This window comes from Notolabrus celidotus, chromosome 13, assembly GCF_009762535.1.
Source record: "Notolabrus celidotus isolate fNotCel1 chromosome 13, fNotCel1.pri, whole genome shotgun sequence".
NCBI classification, from domain to species: domain Eukaryota; kingdom Metazoa; phylum Chordata; class Actinopteri; order Labriformes; family Labridae; genus Notolabrus; species Notolabrus celidotus.
In genome coordinates this window covers 553,515-574,707 of record NC_048284.1, presented here as the reverse complement: position 1 = coordinate 574,707, position 21,193 = coordinate 553,515, and the positions used below count along the sequence as shown (strand labels likewise).

The 21,193-nt window shown below is 43.0% G+C and overlaps 1 protein-coding gene across 2 annotated transcripts in view; it reads left to right on the top strand.

Moving 5' to 3' along the window:
* Positions 1 to 20,442, top strand: part of LOC117824221 (filamin-A-interacting protein 1-like) — a 39,151-nt gene extending 18,709 nt beyond the window's left edge. Inside the window, exons 2-7 of one of the 2 annotated variants that reach the window (XM_034699656.1) lie at positions 182 to 454; positions 4,249 to 4,422; positions 6,326 to 6,504; positions 11,729 to 14,495; positions 16,275 to 16,332; positions 19,902 to 20,442. In XM_034699656.1, the coding sequence (XP_034555547.1) occupies positions 188 to 454; positions 4,249 to 4,422; positions 6,326 to 6,504; positions 11,729 to 14,495; positions 16,275 to 16,332; positions 19,902 to 19,942 (3,486 nt within the window). In that variant the 5' untranslated portion in view covers positions 182 to 187 and the 3' untranslated portion in view covers positions 19,943 to 20,442. Of the gene's footprint in view, positions 1 to 181; positions 455 to 4,248; positions 4,423 to 6,325; positions 6,505 to 11,728; positions 14,496 to 16,274; positions 16,915 to 19,901 lie in introns of those variants that run through there. The other variant, XM_034699655.1, reaches the window with a different exon arrangement.
* Positions 20,443 to 21,193: the final 751 nt, after the last annotated feature.

The following is a 21,193-nucleotide window of genomic DNA, read 5'->3' as shown; positions in this document are numbered from 1 at the left end:
AGGAGCATGTCCAAACCATGGAGCTGGAAATAATGATGTTTGATTTTATAAAGATAGAGAGGATTCTGGTTGTTTCCAGCGTAAAAATGTTAATTTAAAATCTGACATTAGTTTGAAATAAACTCTTCAGCCTCTCCATCCTCACACCTCCAATCATTCCTTTCTGTTTCTCGTCTCACAGGTAAAAATGCGATCCAGGAACTGCACCATGGAGGGTCCGGACGACGGACACATCCAGCCCACTAAAGGATTCATCAAGGAGGAAGAGGAGAACACACCAGAGCTCACGAAGAGGAAGACGAACGCTCCGCAGGAGGAGAAGGACGGGAGGACGCCGGCGTCGGGGACCGCTAAGAAGACTAAGAAGACCGCTGGGAGCAGGAAGACAGCGGCTCTGGATCTGTCAAAGAAAGATCTGCTGCAGCTGCTGGGGATCATGGAGGGGGAAGTTCAGGTACGAGTCAGAGGATGATGGAAGTGATGCTCTCATGTGGATAAACCTGAGGGGTTTTTATACATGTCTCTGTCCACATGACAACAGAGAGACATGCATGTAGGTAGGACAGACCAACAGGTGAGACATGCATGTAGGTATTCTTTCTTTCTTTATTCAGATCCTCATTAGCTGCCACTAACAGCAGCTACTCTTCCTGGGGTCTACATAAAACAAAACATAACATAAAAAATAAACATAAAATACAAAACTAAAACTTCAACAAACATCACAAAGAAAAACTGTGAATTCTGTATAGAAATAAAATAGAAAAAATCAGAAAAATGCTACAAACATAAAATAGAAAAAATGAAAATGCTTCAAACATGAAATAAAATGAATCAAAAAACAAAACAGTATGTTTACTAAAATTCATTAAAATTCATTAATGTTAGAGTTCTGATTATGATGTTCCTTTAAGAGTCTTTTAAACTGGCTTTACTGGGGGCTTCAATTATAGTGACTGGTAAATGATTCCAAAGTGTGATGGCTCTATACAGCAGTGATTTTCAACCACTGTGCCGTGGCACACTAGTGTGCCGTGACAGATCGTCAGGTGTGCCGTGGAACTTAATCAATTTCACTTAATTAGTCCAAAAAAGTATTATTCATATACTGCAAATAATTTGCCATGGAGTGCGTCTGTGCCTGCAGTGTAGTGACTGGCTGAGTAATTCAGTCCTCATCCATGTAGTGACCATAGACTGTATAAAATAGGTACTGAGCTGTGCTCCCCACCCACTGGGTGGCAATAAAGGACACTAATGACCTTGTTAATTTAAGACAGTAGAATTAATGATGTGTGCAAGAGGTGTATGTGATAAGACATAGGCGTACAACAGTGATGGATAAATATTCAAAAAGGAAAAATGAAAACTCCAAACTGGGCCCTGGACTAAATTCTAACCTGAATGAAGAGCGTAATATGGGAGGTGGAAAAGGCAACTTTTATGAGAAAAACTACAACGGTGACTGTGAGAGCTCTCAAACCTTACTACTTACTTATCAGCCACACATTGTGGCAGAGACATTAACACTACCTGCAAAATCTATTGTAAATAAGATGCTTCGCCCTGACGCAGTTAAAGAAGTAGCCAAAGTCCCTCTCTCAGATAAATAGATTCATATATTCAGAGACTAAATGTGTCATTTTGTAAAACTTTTGGTTGCTGGTGTGACTCAGGATTTTGTTAATGTATGAAATGTGCCTTGGCTCAAAAAAGGTTGAAAAACACTGCTATACAGAACAGATCTGCTCACCGCATCAGTTCTTGGTCTCTTCTTAACTAAATGACCCTGAACAGCCTGGTATGACAGACCAACATGTGGTAATAATTCTTGGCGTTCTCTCAACCGTGTGCTGGGTGACGAATTAAAAACCACAGAGCATGATTTATTTATTCACCCTCACGTCACGGTATAATGATAAACAAACCAGCAGCATGCCTTTTTTGGTGCATCTGTTTTTCCAAAACCTACGTCTTCACCGTCCACATGAAAACGACAAAATACAGTTTTCAAAAAGCTCAGTTTTCTGTGACATAAAAACGTGTGGACGAAAGCCTGAGGAAAAAACTAAGAAATCTACTCAAACATGTGGACAGGCCCTTAGAGTGAGACTTTTATATCTACATAGGAGCAAGTCGCCGTCCCCAAAGGTCGCCATCCTGCACCGTCATGTTTCTACAGCAGCACAGAATGGACAAACTAGTAACATCCGGGTTTTTCAATGTGGTGAATGGACGCACGAGATGCACCGGTTGGAAGACGAAGAATAGTAACGGACAAATTCCACCTGATCCGTGTCCGATCCGTCACAGCACCGGATCTGATAGGTTTCTATTCTAGTCAATGTGTTAACTTCCACTGGATCCGCTCCGTTGCGTTCCGGTCTCTACTGCGGGAAAACCTCAGTCACATGACTCCAGCTGTCCAGAGGTCCTGCTACTGCAGTGGATCAGAGACGGATCTGGTAGAAGTCTGATGTAAGAAGAGAGTGGTTGGTGTTGTGATAAAGAATTTTTATTGCTAGACGTTTCTGATTTAAAAACTTGACAAAAGGAGGATCATACTTCACAGGAGCTTTGTGTCCTCAAAGGCCACCGTAGCTTCACTAACAGGAGGGGTGAGCAGGGGAGAGTTCAGTCTTGAATATTCTAGGTTATCTTACTTCCTCTTTTGTTGTTGTCATAGACACTATTAAGAAAAAAGAGCTGATTGAGATGACCTGTGGTTGTTTTTAAGCAGTCAGAAGTTTTTATATGAACATCCAGTTAATCAAACTATCCTTCTTTTCAAAGAGAAGCAGGTCCAGCTTATTGATCCACCACCAGAGTGCAGTTTATCATAACTTTGTCTCTCTGTGTGTGAGGGGTTGGATTCTGAGTCCAGTCTAACTCTGATTTTGTGATGCAGACACATTTTACAAAGCGGTCTCCAGAGAGGCAGGATGGATGCTGCAGCCTCACCCTCTGTTTCCATCTGTTTGGGTGTGTTGAATATTTTCCATTAGCGATTGGAAAGAGACCAAACACTGAGCGACATCTCACACAGGAAGAGCTGCTTTTGTTCTGCACTGTTCTCTGCTTTCACATCCATCACGACTTCACCACGTGTGTGTTATTAGAGCGATGATGAGGGTCAGTTCAAGGTCATTTGGGGACATGCAGGACGCCTTACATGTGTCCAACGTGTCCTGAGAAGCAGCATGATATTTACAGACGTGCAGTAGATGCACACAGATGTTCATGTTGAGGTGACTTCTGCAGGTATTCATGACTTCAGTAAACCAACATGTCTTCAACCTAAAGGCTTAAATCCGATCATCCATCACCTCTGTGCTCAGAAAACACTCCTGACTGTCACATCTCTTCATAAAGATGAGTGTGTGTGTGTTTCCTGTCACCGTGCAGCAGGAGCAGCATGCAGGAAATGTCTCCCCCTGCTGGTGTGAACCCGCCTCTCGCTTGTTTTGGGCGCACTAGGTCATGTGATGTCAGTGAGAGGAGTTGATGAGGTCATGTTTTGGGCGCAGCATCACATTCAGATGATGTTAACAAAGCTGAGAATCCTCCTTCAGATATTCAGAGGAGGAAGAGACGAGGATAAATCCAGGGAAAACTGCTTCCTTCTTTTTATTCAGAGTTTAAAGATTATATTTGAGTTGTTATGATGTTAGAAAGATGGAGGATTTGATGATTACTTGTATTTAATAAACACTGAATGAAATGTGTGCATGTAGCTTTACAAGAGTCAAACTTTCAGAGTTTATTTCAGCTTTTCTGTCTGATTTTTGTTCATTACTTTGAATGAATCACGTCTCTGTAGTCATTTATTAGGCTTTTATTTGTGCAGGCTCTCTGTAAGCATAAAGCATGCATCTGATCTTCTTACCTAGAGTTTTTTTTAATCATAATAGTTATGAGTAAATATAATTCTGTGTTTTAAAGTCATGTAGGATCTTATTTCTAAGCGAATAACCACCAATTTAATCAGAAATCTTGATTAAAAGTTTGTTTTTATGACATAAAATGTGTGAAACAGATTTAATTTGACAAATAAATCCTAAAGAATAAATCTGAAATATTTTGTCATTAATAATTTCAAAAATTGAAAGTTAAAGTTGTGTCATCCTGATATAAGAATTGATCATAAATGTAAAATATCACGTTTTATTAATGCTGCAAACAGAAGTGTGACAGTGAGTGAAGACGTTGTGTTTATGCAGCGTTACAGACTCTGTGTCCTCTCCTCAGGCCAGAGAGGACATCATCGGTCTGATGAAGACGGACAGAACCAAACCAGAGACCTTAGAGGCTCACTACGGGTCAGCCGGCCCCACCAGACCTCTGCAGGCCCTGCAGAGAGACGCTCTGCTGACCCGCAGCAACAACAGCACAGAGGACGTCTATGAGGGACCCATGGCCGAGGTGAGAGGAACACAGATATTTAAATTACTAATGAACAGTACTTTAATGTATTTATGCTGTCAACATAATTGCTTATATTTCAAACTTTGTCTTCAGCTAATAAATCCAGATCAGACATTTACCCTTCTTCAACATACAAAGAAATGATTAGAGAATATCAGACTGCAGGGTGGAAAAATATTGAAATCCTCTTTTTAATTCCAAATATTTCTAATGCAGGATTTTGATTTGCATAAGACATGTTTATTTGGGCAGCTGTGGCTCAGTGGGTAGAGTCGGTCTGCAGTCACATGCCGAAGTGTCCTTGAGCAAGACACTGAACCCCAAATTGCTCCCTCTGTTGTTCAGAGGTGTGTGAATGTGAATGAATGAGATTAGCTAACACTGATGGTCCCTCACTACATAGCAGCCTCTACCATCAGTGAGTGAATGGGTATGAATGGGTGAATGTGACAAGTAATGTAAAAGCGCTTTGAGTGGTCAAACAGACTAGAAAAGCGCTTTATAAGTACAAGTCCATTTACCATTTACCATTTACAAAGCAGCATTCATGCACAGAGCAAAACCAAGAGCTTTAGAGCAGGGGTTCCCAAACTTTCCAGCCCACGACCCCCCAAATAGAGGTGCCAAAGACTTGTGACCCTCTCTGTCTCTCAAACTGATTAGATGTTGCTTCATACTTCATTTAGCTGGTCTGCAGAAAATTAGCAACAAAAAAAGGCAGAAAACGAACTCAACATCTTTATTTGGAAGGTTCATTTCAAACTGAACTAATATTTTTGATGATATTTTTACAATAATGGGTAAAATATGCCATTTTGGATTACTAGAAAAATTAAAGAAAACATCCTGGAAGACAACTTGCACGAGCTCTGACCCCCCCCAGGGGGTCCTGACCCATACATTGGGAACCCCTGCTTTAGAGAGTTAAAGAGAGTGTGTGCAACATTTAGAGCATTCAAAGAAATATGAGGTTAAGCAAAATAAGACATAAAATTCTGAAGTGTTAGAATATAAGATATAAAAAGACAGGGAACAAGTCAACGTGTGCAGACACAGAATAAATCAGCAGCAAGAGAAGTATTTTAGACTTAACTTCAATTACAGTGATAATACCACACTGAAAAAATACTATATGACACGTAAGAGTATCAGTCAATGTCTGAGTGTATCTACCACCAACAGAGCTAGCTCCAGCAGCCTTCAGTCCTCCTTCAGGTCCTCATGCCTGTGCTGGTTCCTCATGTCTCTGGTGGAGTGGTTATATGTCAGTTTAACCAGACACAGCCTACATACAACTTTACCTCCACTTACTAGATCAACATACTGACAAACCACGCCCACTATCTGATGACATCATCACCTGTGCTCCTTTACATCCAGGTAGTAGAGCTGCAGAGCGTCATGGCAGCAGACATGATGCATTTCTATCAAGTTTTACACGTAAGAAATCAAATAGTCATCTGCAAAGTGACAAAAGCTGCCAGAGAAATACTGAAGAATAAGAAGCAGCACCTCAGATTTGTTTGAAGATGTTGGGCTTAAGTTAATGTACCAGTAACTTTCCCCGACTGCAGACATATAAAATACAAATGTAGTATTTCATCAGGATGTTTGGATGCTGTTTGAAAACTCTTATTTTGGTGGTCATGTACAGAGTGAAATCAGAGCCTGAGACGTTCTCCTTTGTGTTTAAGAGTGTGTTAAATATGATTCTCTGTGCTCAGAGGAGTCTGCAGGGTGCTCTCTGAAGAAAGAGTCTCTGCTCTCTTTGTTACTCCACAAACACAATACGAGCTCAGCCGTGTCTAATGCCTCTGGATACTGTGCCGGCAGATGTTGTGTGTCGGCGTGCCGGCGTAGAGTTGTCGTTGATAATGAGTGTTGACGTGTTTGCCCTCAGTTGGACCGTCTGGAGGACAAACAGAAGGAGACGTACAGACGGATGTTGGAGCAGCTGCTGCTGGCCGAGAAATGTCACCGCCGCACCGTCATGGAGCTGGACAACGAGAAACACAAACACACCGACTTCATGAACAAGAGCGACGACTTCACCGACCTGCTGGAGCAGGAGAGAGAGAGGTGAGGGCACACACTGTGGTACTCTGTGTGTGTGTGTGTGTGTGGGGGGGGAGATTCTTCTTCTTTTATTTTTCTTTTAGTCTTTTGTTTTTATTTTGAGTTCTCCTAAAGTTTTATTTCTCTCTCCTGTTTGCAGGCTGCTTCATGTCTTTGTGTTGTTGTTTCTATGTTACATGAAGCTGCATCAAACTTTAAGTTTCTGCACTTTTACCAGATGCAAATGTACCTTCAGGGACAACAAAGTATATCTAATCCAAATATTTTCACCTTCAAAGAATGACGATTATGAAAAGGGTTTTTTTTTTGGAAGAGGAAAAAGGAGCAGATCTCTTTTCTTGTCCATAAAACCCAAGAAAAGACGAAAACCAAGCATGCATAAGTGAGTCTCATCGTCCTCTCTGACGTCCCGCCTGCAGCTCTTCCTTTAAAGAACCTCTCAGATGTAAAGTTTGATCTTTACAGCAGAGCTTCAGATCTTTGTAATCATGCTTTTTATTCACTCCCCCTGGAGAGAGGCTGTTCTGTGGATGCACTTGTTAGGACTCATCAGATTAGACCCTGAGCATCCAGGTCCAGGTTTTGGATGATTGCTCTGACATGAAGAGTGATGCCTTATCGAGTCTTCAGGTGCACAAAACAAAACCTGCACCGTGCTCTGAGACTCCGTGAGACTTCAAACACCTGCGGACAGATTTAAAAACCCTGAACAGGTCTCATACCTGTGAACAGCTTCTGTAGAGTCCCTGAATCCTCCTCTGAGTGAGACCCTGTGAAGGATTGTTGATGCAGAGTGTTTGCACTTTAACAATAAGCTTGAACGTGTCGTCACTTTGGAATCTGAGGTTATAAGAGAGATATAAGTCCAGCTCTCCTCTGTGTGGTCCTCCTCTCTGCTCTGATAACACATTCCTGTGTGCTGCAGTCAGCCTGCAGATTCACTGCAGGTGATATCATGAGTGAATGCATCCAGGATGATGTCATTCCCAGCGGAGATGCTTCTGGACGATTAGAGGATCTGTTTTCATAACACATCTCTCATGCAGGAACAGGACTGCTCACGAAGAGTCTAAAATAAAGAGCTGGAAGCTGGAGGCCATGCTTCTTCAGAACCTCTCTCACTCCTGGGTCCGGTTCTCTCCTCCATCTGCATGCTCCTGTGAGGTTGGATCATCCAGGAACACGTCTCACACCGCCGCTACGCCGATGACACACAGCTTTATCTCCCATTAACCAAACAATCAGTCAGATCTCTCCTCACAGCTCTCTCCTCACAGATCTCTCCTCACAGATCTCTCCTCACAGCTCCACACAGCTCGACTCCCAGGTGTGTTGGAGCTTTGAGAGATGGTCCTCTCTTTCAACAACTTAGAAGAAGTGATGCATGCTTTTATAACTCCTGCAGCTGGTCCAAAACTTCTGACTGAGGGATCACATCAGTCCCATCTTAGCTTCCAGGACATCCAGGGTATGTTCGTAATAAAGGCCTTCTCTGTGTTTGGCTACGGCGTGTCAGAGTTAAAGTTCCCTACATGAAGCGTCATTAAAACACAGACTGGTGTAACACTGCTGGAGAGAGCTAACGGTCTTAGCAGGTAGCATCAGAAATGAACGGTGGACTCGTCCCTACATCAGAGTCCTCTCTCGGTCTGAAGGTAACAACAACTACGGCCCCATTAAAGTTACTAACCATAGACCTCTCTGGAGTCCCTGAGCTCCCTTGTCTCGTAGGTTCCTCTGGATCTCTGCTGTAGATTCCTTTTTTGGGGTCTGTTATTCATCCTTTCTTTCTTTCTTTCTTTTCTTTCTTTCTTTCTTTCTTTTCTTTCTTTCTTTCTTTCTTTCTTTCCTTCCTTTTCCCTTTCATTCCTTTCTGCTTTCTTTCTTTCTTTCTTTCTTTCTTTCTTTCTTTCTTTCTGCTTTCTTTCTTTCTTTCTTTCTTTCCTTCTTCTTTCTTTCTTTCTTTCCTTTCTTTCTTTCTTTCTTTCTTTCCTTCGTCTTTCTTTCTTTCTTTCTTTCTTTCTTTCTTCTTTCTCTCTTTCTTTCTTTCTTTCCTTTCTTTCTTTGTTCTTTCTTTCTTCTTTCTTTCTTTCTTTCTTTCCTTCTTCTTTCTTTCTTTCTTTCTTTCTTTCTCTCCAACACGGTCTCAGCAGATGTGTGTCTAACATGAGTCTGGTCCTGCTGGAGGTTTCTGCCTGTTAAAGGAAGTTTGTCCTTGCCACTGTAACTTGCTAAATGCTGCAAAGTGCTCTGCTCATGGTGGATTAAGATGAGATCAGACTGAGTCCTGTCTGGAAGAGGGGACTGGATCTGATCCGGTCTTGATGTTGGGTCTTTGTTAATAATAGAACATAGAGTCTTCCCCCTACACTTCTTGGGGAGTGATCCAGTAGTTGATGTTCAGTCTGGATTAAATGTTTGTTTCTACAACATGTGGTTGTTTGTTCCTAATTTGATCCTGTTTTGTTGGCCGGCGGTCAAAGACTTTTTCACAGAGGAAGTTTAAAATGGTTTATTTTGGATTTGTCAGACCCACATCTTGTTTTTGGAAATTAAAAGAAGAACATTTCAGGCTTTGATCCGGATGAAATATGAGCAACAGAAGATGTGCTGTCTTTCTGTGCTTCCAGAATCACAGCCAGGCTGCAAATGTGCAAATACCCAAGCCTCAGAACACAGATCTAAGTCCACCAGGGCTTTTGAGTCCTGTTGATATCTATGTATAACATGTATTCTGGATAATAAAGTGCAGGGATCCCGCCTCTGCATCTGTAAGCTCTTTGCACCGCTCATATTTGGCTCTCTGCGATGTAAACCACAAACCCCCTCTGCTGTGCTCAGCTATGATCTCACACACATACAATCCACCCACTATGGAGGATTTATATCCACGTCCTTCCCTTCTGCACGATACAGGCGGATTATAATGAGAAAGGCTGTGCGAGTCTGTCATTGTCCTCTCCCAAACAAAAACTCTCGCCTTGCATTGTTGCCTCGTTTCCATGGAGACACTGCTGGCTGCAAGACGGACAGGAGACGACCGGGTCAGAGTGGAGAAGAAGAGTTTTAAAGAACTGAGATGTCAGATTCAAAGTGTCTCCATACCTGCCGCCCTCCCTCAGGAGAGAGAAAGGAGAGGACAAGCTTCTGGAGTCCTGGTTTGAACCCCTCCTCCTCCTCAGAGTCCACATGAGGGCAGGCCCTCTGTGAGTACTGGGTGACATCACCATCCCAGCAGGAGCGCTGCTGTTTGGCACAACATCCACCTTTCTCATTGTCCGCTGATGACATGTTTGGAATGTGACGGCTAATTCCCCGTGGAGTCCGAGCCCCTCCTTCCTCCCCTCCCTGACCTCTTGAGAGTCTCAGAGGCGGCTCACAAACACTCAGACATGGATCAACCTGCTCGGCATCCCAGCTTCTCGGTGAGTAGAGGAAAGTTTGAAGAGAAGAAGCAGGAGAGGAAAAGAGTCTTAGATTTTATTCTACTTTCAAACTCTGTGAGCACATGTGCTGAAACTCTCTCCTGTGATTGAGTGTGTGAGGTGAGAGTGTGTGAGAAAGGGAAACTCTCACACACACACACACAGACTCCCGCAGAGATTAGTTAAACATCTACAAACAGGACATTAACTCAGACAAGTTCCCAGAGCTTTGTTGGCCGCTCTGCAGAGACTCTGACGATTGCTTCATCCTGATGGTTTGTCCCGTTCATGCGTCTCTAAAAGTTTAAAACTTGCTTTGACATTCTGTCCTGACATGTAGAGCTGAGGTCAGACGAAACAAGGAGCAGACTTCAAACTTGGCACAGATGATTGTGGATGCAAATTGTGGCAAATTCGCCCCGGATGATGCAAAGTGAGGTTCGTCTGTTCAAGTTGAAACTCGAGATAAACTCACCCTGATGCGTCTACTCCATGAACTCACAGGGAGGAGAGGGAGAACAAAAACAGAGGGGAGGAAGAGTCAGTCAGGATGTGAAGATTTGTCTGCTACATGTTGGCTGATGTGTTTGTTCCTCTCCTCTGCAGAGAAGATTCAAAGTGATCCGGCTCTTGCAGGTTGAATCACATCTGTTTGTTTATGAGGGGCCGGTTTGATGAGATGATGGTTCAGAGGACCAACAACCAAGACTGTGAGGTGTATCGTTGGATTTGCCATCATGTATAGGAATGTTTTTATCTGAAAGAAGAACAAACACTTGAACTTAAGAGTCCCAAATATATTATTTTCACTCGTCCTGCAGCTTTTAACCCCCGAGAGGAGGGAAGCAAAAAGCCTTGTGTTGTTTCTGCAGCTTCTATAAGGAGATCTGAATTTGAACCAGACATGCAAACTGATCTGCTGCTGGTTGCGGAAACCAGGGGTTCCCAAAGTATGGGTCTGGACCCTGTTGGGGGTCGTGAGATATCTTCCAGAATGTTATCTAAAAATAGTGCCTTTTACTTATTATAGTAAAAATAGTGTCAAAAATAGTAGCTAGCTTAACCTTAAAAATAGAAAATGTAATTTTCTGCCTTTCTTTGTTTCCAGGTGACTCCTAAGTTTAGAGTTAGTGAACAGTTAATGATCTAAAGCATCAGCAGCAGCAGGTTCATTCATAACACACAGGAAACACAGACACATGCTCATATAGGGAGGGTCACTTTCTGCAGACCAGCTAAATGAAGACACATTAAATCACTCTGAGGGACAGGGGGGGTCGAGAATCTTTGGCATCTATATTGCAGGGGTTACCAGTCTTTGACTCCTATTTTTTTGGGGGTCACAAGTCTGTGGCATCTATATTTTGGGGGGTATCAAGTCTTTGGCTCCTATTTTTTGGGGGTCGCCAGTCTTTGGCATCTATATTTGGAGATTAATTTTCTGGCAATTTTTTGATGGTTCAGGCTTTAAAGGGTTAATCCAGGCTGGAATTAGTAAAATTGGGCCTTTGACTTGGGACCTAATGGGGATTCCTTTGCTTTTGCAGTCAGCCTCAAGTGGACACTTGAGGAACTGCAGTTTTATTGCACCTCTGCATTGACCTGAGGCTGCCGCTTGGTTCTGTCCTTTGCTCTCTGGTTATACAGATGATGTTTGTCACCAAGAGTACAAAGGGATGCCTGTCAAATTAAATTAAGATGTGAAATGAACTCAGGTTTGCTTGATCTTCACTGGAGGAATAGAGAACAAGTGAAAGTATGTTTGATATTTATACTTCTCTTCCTCTGTCTCTGTTTCTTAGACTCAAAAGGCTTCTGGAGCAGGAGAAGGCTTACCAGGCCCGTAAGGACAAGGACCACAGCAGGAGACTGGAGAAGGTCCGAGCAGAGTTGGTTAAGCTCAAGTCGTTTGCACTGATGTTGGTGGACGAGCGGCAGCTGCACATAGAACAAATCGACCAACAGAGCCAGAAGGTCCAGGACCTGAATCAGAAGCTGCAGGAGAAGGAGCAGCGTCTCGCAGCGGTTACAGACACCGCCAAGGAGGACGACCAGAAGATCCTGAAGCTGGAGGCAGACCTGGAGCACAAAGCGGCAACATTCGCACAAGAACACGAGGAGATGACGGCGAAGCTGGCGAACGAGGAGTCCCAAAGCAGGCAGCTGAGGCTGAAGCTGGCCGGACTGGCTCAGAAGATCGAGGAGCTGGAGGAGAGCAACAAGACGCTGCAGAAATCTGAGGAGGATCTGCAGGAGCTGAGAGAGAAGATCAGCAAAGGGGAGTGTGGGAACTCAACCCTCATGACTGAGCTGGAGAATCTGCGCAAAAGAGTGCTGGAGATGGAGGGCAAGGATGAGGAGATAACCAAAACAGAGACTCAGTGCAGGGAGCTGAAGAAGAAGCTGCAGGACGAGGAGAACCACTGCAAGGAGCTGAGGCTGGAGGTGGACAAGCTGCAGAAGAGGATGGTGGAACTGGAGAAACTGGAGGGGGCTTTCAACCGGAGCAAAACAGAGTGTTCGCAGCTCCACACGAACTTGGAGAAGGAGAAACGTGTCGTGAAGGATCTGGCCGGGGAGCTGGAGACGGTGAAAACACGTCTGAAAGAACTGGAGGGCTCAGAGATGAAGTTTGAAAAGTCAGAGATGGTCCTCAAAGACGACCTCATGAAGCTGAAGTCCTTCACGGTTATTCTGGTGGATGAAAGAAAGAACATGTCTGAGCGTCTGAAGCTGGAGGAGCAGAAGAGCGAGGATCTAAGTAAGATGTTCAAAGCAGAGCAGGGGAAGGTCACAGAGGTCACGGAGAAGCTGATAGAGGAGAGCAAGAAGCTCCTCAAGTTCAAGTCAGAGATGGAGGTCAGAGTGAGCTCGCTCTCTCAGGAGAAAGACGAGCTGCAGACTAAACTGGCATGTGAAGAGGAAAAGTGCAGGGAGCTGAACACCAAGCTGAGCGGGATGAAAGTCAGGATGGACGGACTCGAGGAGACGGACAGAGAAATGCAAAGAAAGTGGGCCAACAAGGAGAACAACAGGAACCAGGAGGAAGACAACAAAGTGAGAGAGCTCACGCTGGAGATCGAGAGGCTGAAGAACCGGCTCAAACACCTCGAGGTGGTGGAGGGGGATCTGATGAAAACCGAGGACGAGTACGACCTCCTGGAGAAGAAGTTCAGAACCGAGCAGGACAAAGCAAACACCCTCTCCAAGCTGCTGGAGGAAATGAAAAGTCAGATCGCCAGGAACAAAGCGATAGAGAAAGGAGAGGTGATGAGTCCGGAGGCCGAGCTCAGGATCCGCTGCAAGATAGAAGAAGCCAGAACCAGAGAGCTGAAAGTGGACGTTCAGGCGCTGAAGGAGAAGATCCACGAGCTCATGAACAAGGAGGACCAGCTCTCCCAGCTGCAGGTGGATTACTCCGTCCTCCAGCAGAGGTTCATGGAGGAGGAGGAGAAGAAGGAAAGCATGAGTCAGGAAGTCGCTAACCTCACGAAGGAGCTGGAGGCCTCCAAGCGCTACAGCCGCGCCATGAGGCCCAGCATGAACGGCAGCAGGATGGTGAACGTCCCGGTTACCTCCACCGCGGTGCAGACGGACGTGATGGCGGCCGAGAGCGCCGAGGAGGAGACGGCGGCAGGCTTCATCCAAAAATCAGTCCTCGAGGAAAACCACTTAATGAGCAACCTCAGACAACGGGAGCTGAAGAAGCCGGCGGTTCTTGAAAGGTTCCCTCAAGCGACCGCCGAGCTCGGGGCGGGGAAATCCTGGATCCCCTGGATGAGGAAGAAGGAGGCTCCAGAGAGGGTGATGGGGGCGTCTCTGCTCCCTCAACCAGACATGAACACGCCCCAGAAACCAGGTCAACCTCTGCGGATCCGTGTGACCCCTGATCACGAAAACAGCACTGCCACCCTGGAGATCACCAGCCCCAGAGCAGAGGACTTCTTCTCCAGCACCACCATCATACCGACTCTGGGCCTTCAGAAACCTCGCATCACAATCGTCCCCAAGCCCACCACGGTGACCTCCAAGAGCAAAACCTGCGACATGACGGGAGGTCTCAACCGGGCCAAGTCTCCAGTCACGATAACCACCATCTCCAGGGCCAAGAGTCCAGACAAGTCCAACGGCTGCGGCGGCTCTGACGGCCCCAAGTCGCCCGTGTCCATCATCACGGTCAGCACCACGCCTGTGGCCGAAGCGTGCGCCTCACCTGAGCCTCACAACATCACCGCGACCCGCACCGTCATCAAAATGACGCCAGAGAAGCAATCGGGGCCGGCGCCTTACAGGAAGTACAACGGTAAAAGCAACATCATCACAACAGAGGACAACAAGATCCACATCCATCTTGGATCCCAGTACAAGAGGCCGTCTGAGGGCGGCAGCAGTCCGGTGTTGACGCTCGGGCTCAGCTCAGAGAGCGGCAGGGAGATGTCCACGGGGACGGTGCTCCGCTCGCCGCGACAAACCTCTCTGGGGAAGACGACGACGACGCAGAGCAAGATGACAAGCAGCATAACGATCACGCCCATCACCTCGGCGCCCTCCAGGCCGACACAGTCCGTGGTGAGAGTCTTTACCTTCTTTACCTTCAGTCTTTCTTTTCATCCTCAAACACAAATATCTGAATCAGTGTCTAATCTCTTACGTTGCAGCTGCTTCTGAAATGTTTCAAAATGAACTCAGGTGCTGTGTGCTCCGTAGATAGCACTCTCTCCAGGTATAACACAGTGACTGTAAACATGATCTCACTGGTATGGACTAACCCTGGAATGATCTGATCCTGCATCCCAGAGAGACCTGTATCAGGTCCTTTATCACATGACTTCATCCACTGACAAACTCCCTCCTCTTAACCAAACACGGGGAACACAAGAGAGATTTGGATGTTTCCCTTTTGCACCTCAAGATCATACGTTTACAGTTCCTCACCCTCTCATAAATAACCCACCATGATGTCACTACACATCCAATAAGGACTGCCCTCTTAAAGGGCCAGTGAGCGCTGATTTAAAGACTTGCAGGTCAACAAATCAGAAGGGGGGTCACTCTGAATGAGGGAATTATGGACACTTCAGTCACGTGGTCAGGAACGCTTCCACTACAGAGTCATGTCTGTGTTTAATGCAGTGACTTCCACTACAGAGTCATGTCTGTTTTTAATGCAGTGACTTCCACTACAGAGTCATGTCTGTTTATAATGCAGTGACTTCCACTACAGAGTCATGTCTGTTTTTAATGCAGTGACTTCCACTACAGAGTCATGTCTGTTTTTAATGCAGTGACTTCCACTACAGAGTCATGTCTGTGTTTAATGCAGTGACTTCCACTACAGAGTCATGTCTGTGTTTAATGCAGTGACTTCCACTACAGAGTCATGTCTGTGTTTAATGCAGTGACTTCCACTACAGAGTCATGTCTGTGTTTAATGCAGTGACTTCCACTACAGAGTCATGTCTGTTTTAATGCAGTGACTTCCACTACAGAGTCATGTCTGTAATTAATGCAGTGACTTCCACTGCAGAGTCATGTCTGTAATTAATGCAGGGACTTCCACTACAGAGTCATGTCTGTGTTTAATGCAGTGACTTCCACTACAGAGTCATGTCTGTGTTTAATGCAGTGACTTCCACTACAGAGTCATGTCTGTTTTTAATGCAGTGACTTCCACTACAGAGTCATGTCTGTTTTTAATGCAGTGACTTCCACTACAGAGTCATGTCTGTAATTAATGCAGTGACTTCCACTGCAGAGTCATGTCTGTAATTAATGCAGGGACTTCCACTACAGAGTCATGTCTGTGTTTAATGCAGTGACTTCCACTACAGAGTCATGTCTGTTTTTAATGCAGTGACTTCCACTACAGAGTCATGTCTGTAATTAATGCAGTGACTTCCACTGCAGAGTCATGTCTGTAATTAATGCAGGGACTTCCACTACAGAGTCATGTCTGTGTTTAATGCAGTGACTTCCACTACAGAGTCATGTCTGTTTTTAATGCAGTGACTTCCACTACAGAGTCATGTCTGTTTTTAATGCAGTGACTTCCACTACAGAGTCATGTCTGTGTTTAATGCAGTGACTTCCACTACAGAGTCATGTCTGTGTTTAATGCAGTGACTTCCACTACAGAGTCATGTCTGTGTTTAATGCAGTGACTTCCACTACAGAGTGACTGAAGTGTCTGATAAACCTTGATATTAAGGACAGAGCTAACTGAACCCATGCTTACCTGGGAGCTCACCTTTCCTCCTGCTTTATAATAACAGTGAAATCTTAAACACAGTTCCCCCTCTCTGTAATCAAACCCTCTCCCTCATGCCTTGTTGTTGTTTGTTTTTCCAGCCCTGTCCGGATGTGCAGTCAGCTCGGAGCGCAGCCACACGGATCCCTGTGTCAAAAGGTATGAAACCGAGCAGCAAGGCGGTTCTGGGCGTGTCCACGGTGACCCGGTTAGAGTCGCGGGCAGAGAGCCAGTTGATGAAAATTGAGCTGAGGAAGTCGACAGTTTGCGGCTCGGTCTCTGCAGCTGGAGGAAAAAGCTGAAACGTGCAGTCTGAACGTCTCTATGTTTTTAAAAATCTGCTGCCAAATATGAGACGGCCCACATCAGTACACTGTGTCACAGCGCACTAAGGACTCTGTTTGATGTGGCCTCTAAGACAGATTAGCTTTCCAACACTACTTCACTTCCTCCTGATACACATGCTGTCAGTAAAGGTTCCTGTTCTTTAGTTCTTCATGAAGCATCTCTCTGCATGTGTTTCCTGCATTTGGATGAACTCTCATTAACTCCATCTCTCTGTGATATCTGGCAGTAGCCGTAGACTCGCTCTCATCATGACGTTTTTTCATAGCATGTGTTTATTTCACCGCCGCTTCTGGAGGTTTCCGATCACTGATGGATGCACTGTGAATTGTTTGTGACAGAATGAAATGTCATCGTTTGAGACAGGCACAAAAATAAAATCTATTTATCTCTGAAGTCAATCTTTGCTTCATATCATTTGTGTGTGTGTGTGTGTGTGTGTGTGTGTGTGTGGTGTGTGTGTGACTTCAGTGCAGCTAAGGTTGAATATGGAAACCTCAGTATTAACACAAGCTGCTTAACCAAAGACTAATGGTCTTCTTCCTCTTCTAAATGTTTTCATCGCTCGTGTGAAGTTAAAATATGTTTCTTGGTCAACAGAGAGAAAAAAAATGTGTTTTAAACTCCAAACTCTGAAAAATGTCTCACATTCAGTTTGTACAAAGACCTTCTTAAAAAACAAAACCAAAGAAGAACCAAAGTGCTTCACAAAAAAAAACAGAGACAGAAAGTAAAAGCAGAAATGATACAATCAATCAATCAATCAATCTTTATTTGTATAGCGCCAAATCACAACAAACGTTATCTCAAGACTCTTTTACAAACATAGCAGGTCTAGACCACTCTATGTCAAATTATGAACGGAGACCCAACACCAAGACCGGATCAGACTCAGTCTGACCCCACCTTAATCCATCATGAGCATTGCACATCGCAGTATTTAGCTAGTTACAGTGGTGAGGACAAACTTCCTTTAACAGGCAGAAACCTCCAGCAGGACCAGACTCATGTTAGACAGCCATCATGCCTCGACTGAGTTGGGTCTGGAAAGACAGATAGAGGGGAGTAAAGAGAGAGAGTGATAGTGATGAGACGAGTCGTAGAAGCTGTTGCCGCTGGAGTCCAGCACGTCCGTATCAGCTGGAGTCCAGATCGTCCACAGCAGGAGGACGTCTACGGCAGCTCAGAGGAATCTACGAGACAATGGAGCTCAGGGACTCCAGAAAGGTCTATGGTTAGTAACTTTAATGGGACAGGCAGAGTTAAAGTAAGTGATGAAGGGGTTGGGGGGAAGAGGGTGAGCTAGGATCCCAGTGTGTCAGTGTGCCAGTTCCCCCGGCAGTCTAGGCCTATAGCAGCATGACAAAAGCTGGTCCAAGCCTGATCCAGCTTAACTAATACAAGACTAAAACAAGAAAGAGGAAAGTGATATGAAATACTTAAAAACTAAATAATGAAAATAAATATTACAATAAAATAAAATCAGATAAATACAAGAAAATAAAAATAAAATAAATTCAATATACCCGTGAAATAAAATAAAATAAACATACAATTATTACAATAAAAAACAAATTAATACCAAAAGAAAGTTAAAATAAAATTATTACATAAAACCGATGAAATAAAATCAGATAAATACCAAAACAATATAATCAATAAAATAAATCAGATAAATATCATAAAATAAAATCATTACAATAAAATAATTGAAATAAAAGTAAATAAAAACACAGAAAAAATAAAAATCATTAAAATATAATTGATAATTATCAGGAAATGAAATTAAAATAAAATCTGATAACTACTAGAAAAATTAATTCAAAATAAAATAACAAAATAAAATGAGCTAGATTTAAAAAATAATAAAATAATATTAAAACAAGGGTAATTATTATAATATTACAATCCAGGGCTTATAAGATTAAAGACACCAGAGAGCTCTTGTTTTAATGTCCACAGAGTTCAGAGTTTAGAGTCAAACAAGCAGAAAGCTCTCTCTTTGTGAAGGACACATGAAGAACATTTAAAGGGGAAGTATGTAGGACCTAAGTGATCATGGTAAAACACGTCAAAGACAGTAGTGCCCTTAATTATGCAACTCTTCTAACTTTAATATCTTCTATGGGCAGCTGTAATCCATTCTCTGGAGTTCACCTCTGATAGGGTACATAAATGCTATCCATGTCTCTGTGTGTGTGTGCAGATGCCACCTCTGCTTAGGTCAGTTGGGGCACTCCAATCAGAAAAGTCTAGATCCGCCCCTGCAGCCTCTAGCTCCCCCTGATGGACCACAATAAAGAAGAGAGGAAGACACTGATTCTATTTAGAAATCTCCTCACATAAAAACATGATTAATGCCCCAGATATAACATCCCACATCCTCTCAGTGTTGTCTCCCTGCACTGATCAGTAAACCACGAAGGCTGTCATGTTTGCAAACAGGAGACTGGAGACCAAAACACACACACACACACACACACACACACACACACACACACACACACACACACACATGCTCACAAACACTGCAGCCTTAATGACCACACAGTCAGGAGAGAGAGAGAGGGAGAAGGTAATACTGCTGATATCAGAAACAAGATGCTGAGGGAGGAATATTGAGCAATGCATTGAGGGAGACAGGAAGGAGCATCTGGAGAACAGGAGGGTAAACATGCAGAGAGTGTAAAACAGAGATTCATAACAAGCCCAGCGTTTCCCTTCAGTGACTTCAGTAACAGTGAGCTGACCATGACTCCCCCGAGGCTCCTGCAGAGAGGTTTAAGTGGATCAAATGCTCGTCCTGGGAACAACATCAGAGGCTGAGGAGGATTATTAAAATCAAATCTGAGCCTGAGCTTCTTGTTCCTCTTGTCTTTTCCTCTGAGAAAATGTTGGAAACAAGGTGTAGGAGGAGGGTTTCTAACTCTCACTGCAGTCCCTGTTAGATCCACCTTATAATGCTGCAACTGATCATATTCAGCATGCATCTGTTGAATGTTTTTAAAGTGTAAGCTCCATATCATCATCATCATCATCATCATTATCATCACCATCTAAACACAGGCAGAGTTAACTTTAAGTGCTGACATTCATATGGATCTGTCAATTAATGTGCATGAATAAACCGCCATCTTGCCAATGCAATAAAAAGACTTATATTCTGTATATTGAAGCAGCTTTGCCTGGTTTGCTGCCCTCTAGTGGCCATAATTGATAAAATGCAGCTACACATTTTGAAACAGAAGTAGTATTTGGTTAAATTTCTCAAGCAAGCAAAAGTCTATGATGATGAAAACAGATGTGACTGTTGGGATTACAGGTGAACTACAATGTGGCCTTCATGCACACACACACACACCTGTTGTGATTTCCCTCCACAGGTCTGCTGATTGAGGCCTTCTTTGCAAACAGCCGACGCTGAGCTGAGATCTCTGATGTAAAGGGAAGAACTCTGAAGGTGCAGGATGGAAGGATGGAAGATGCAGACCGTGATATTCTCGCCTCCTCACTACAGCGCTGATATATAATTGATTTGTTTGTCTTCTTGGAAAGACTTAAAACAGAAGAGCTGCAGTGAATGAACAGAGAAGTACAGAATGTTATCCATGTATGTTAGATGGAGTTAAGTGAACATTATATTTCACACCAGATTTAACATTTCTATGCACAAAACAACCCAAACTCAAAGGTACCAAAGTAGAGGCAAATTCTTTAAATTGAACTAGGTGCAACAATTTTAAATGTTAAGAATGGTTCATGATTTAATAATAATGTTGCACATTTTTATAACTACAACAATTATTTGGGTACAAATTAATAAACATTTAGCATGGTTATATAATATCTTATCCTTCTGCTGCAGAAGTGGCAAGAAATTAAATAACAATAAATTCAATTGAATTGAATAAAATTGAATTGGATAAAATAAAATCAAACAAAATAAATAACATTAAATTAAATCAAATTAGTTTAAAATTAAATTAGATTACATAACATTAAGTTAAATCAGACACAACAAAATACATTCAGTTAAATAAGATAAAATAAAATGACTCAATAAATTACATTAGATAATATTAAATTGAACTAAATTAGATAAAGTGATATTGGATAGAATAAAATAATTATAATTAAATAAAATTAGATTACATTAAAAAAAAATTTTATTGGACAAATACAATTAATTAAATTAAATAAGTGAAATAAGATGATTCAAATTATATTTAAATAAATCAAATTAGATCAAATTAGATTAAATTAAATTGGATAAAATAAGTTACATTAAATACAATCCAAAAAATTAATTGAAAAAAATTAAATCAAATTTGTGAAGCTTCTTTTTTTAAATATCTCACTGTTTAGTTTAAAACATATTTTAGAAATTCTTAATCAAGACATGGAAGAATTGAAATGCTGAGCAGGAGTTGTATTTCTTGGTAATTCTGGTTCATGAAAATGTTGTACGCAGGATTTTGAAGTGATTTCAAAGTGTATGGAAAGTAGAAAATGACTAGCACGTTGATTTAAAGTGTCTTTGATGTTGCAAGGATATATTATTTGTGTTGATGAAAACACTATGAGGATGGAGGATAGAGGAGGGGCACAGCTCTGAGTTTTAGGCCCCATGAGAAGGAGTCAGATATGGCCTTATTGCTTCCTGCTGAAAATGCTC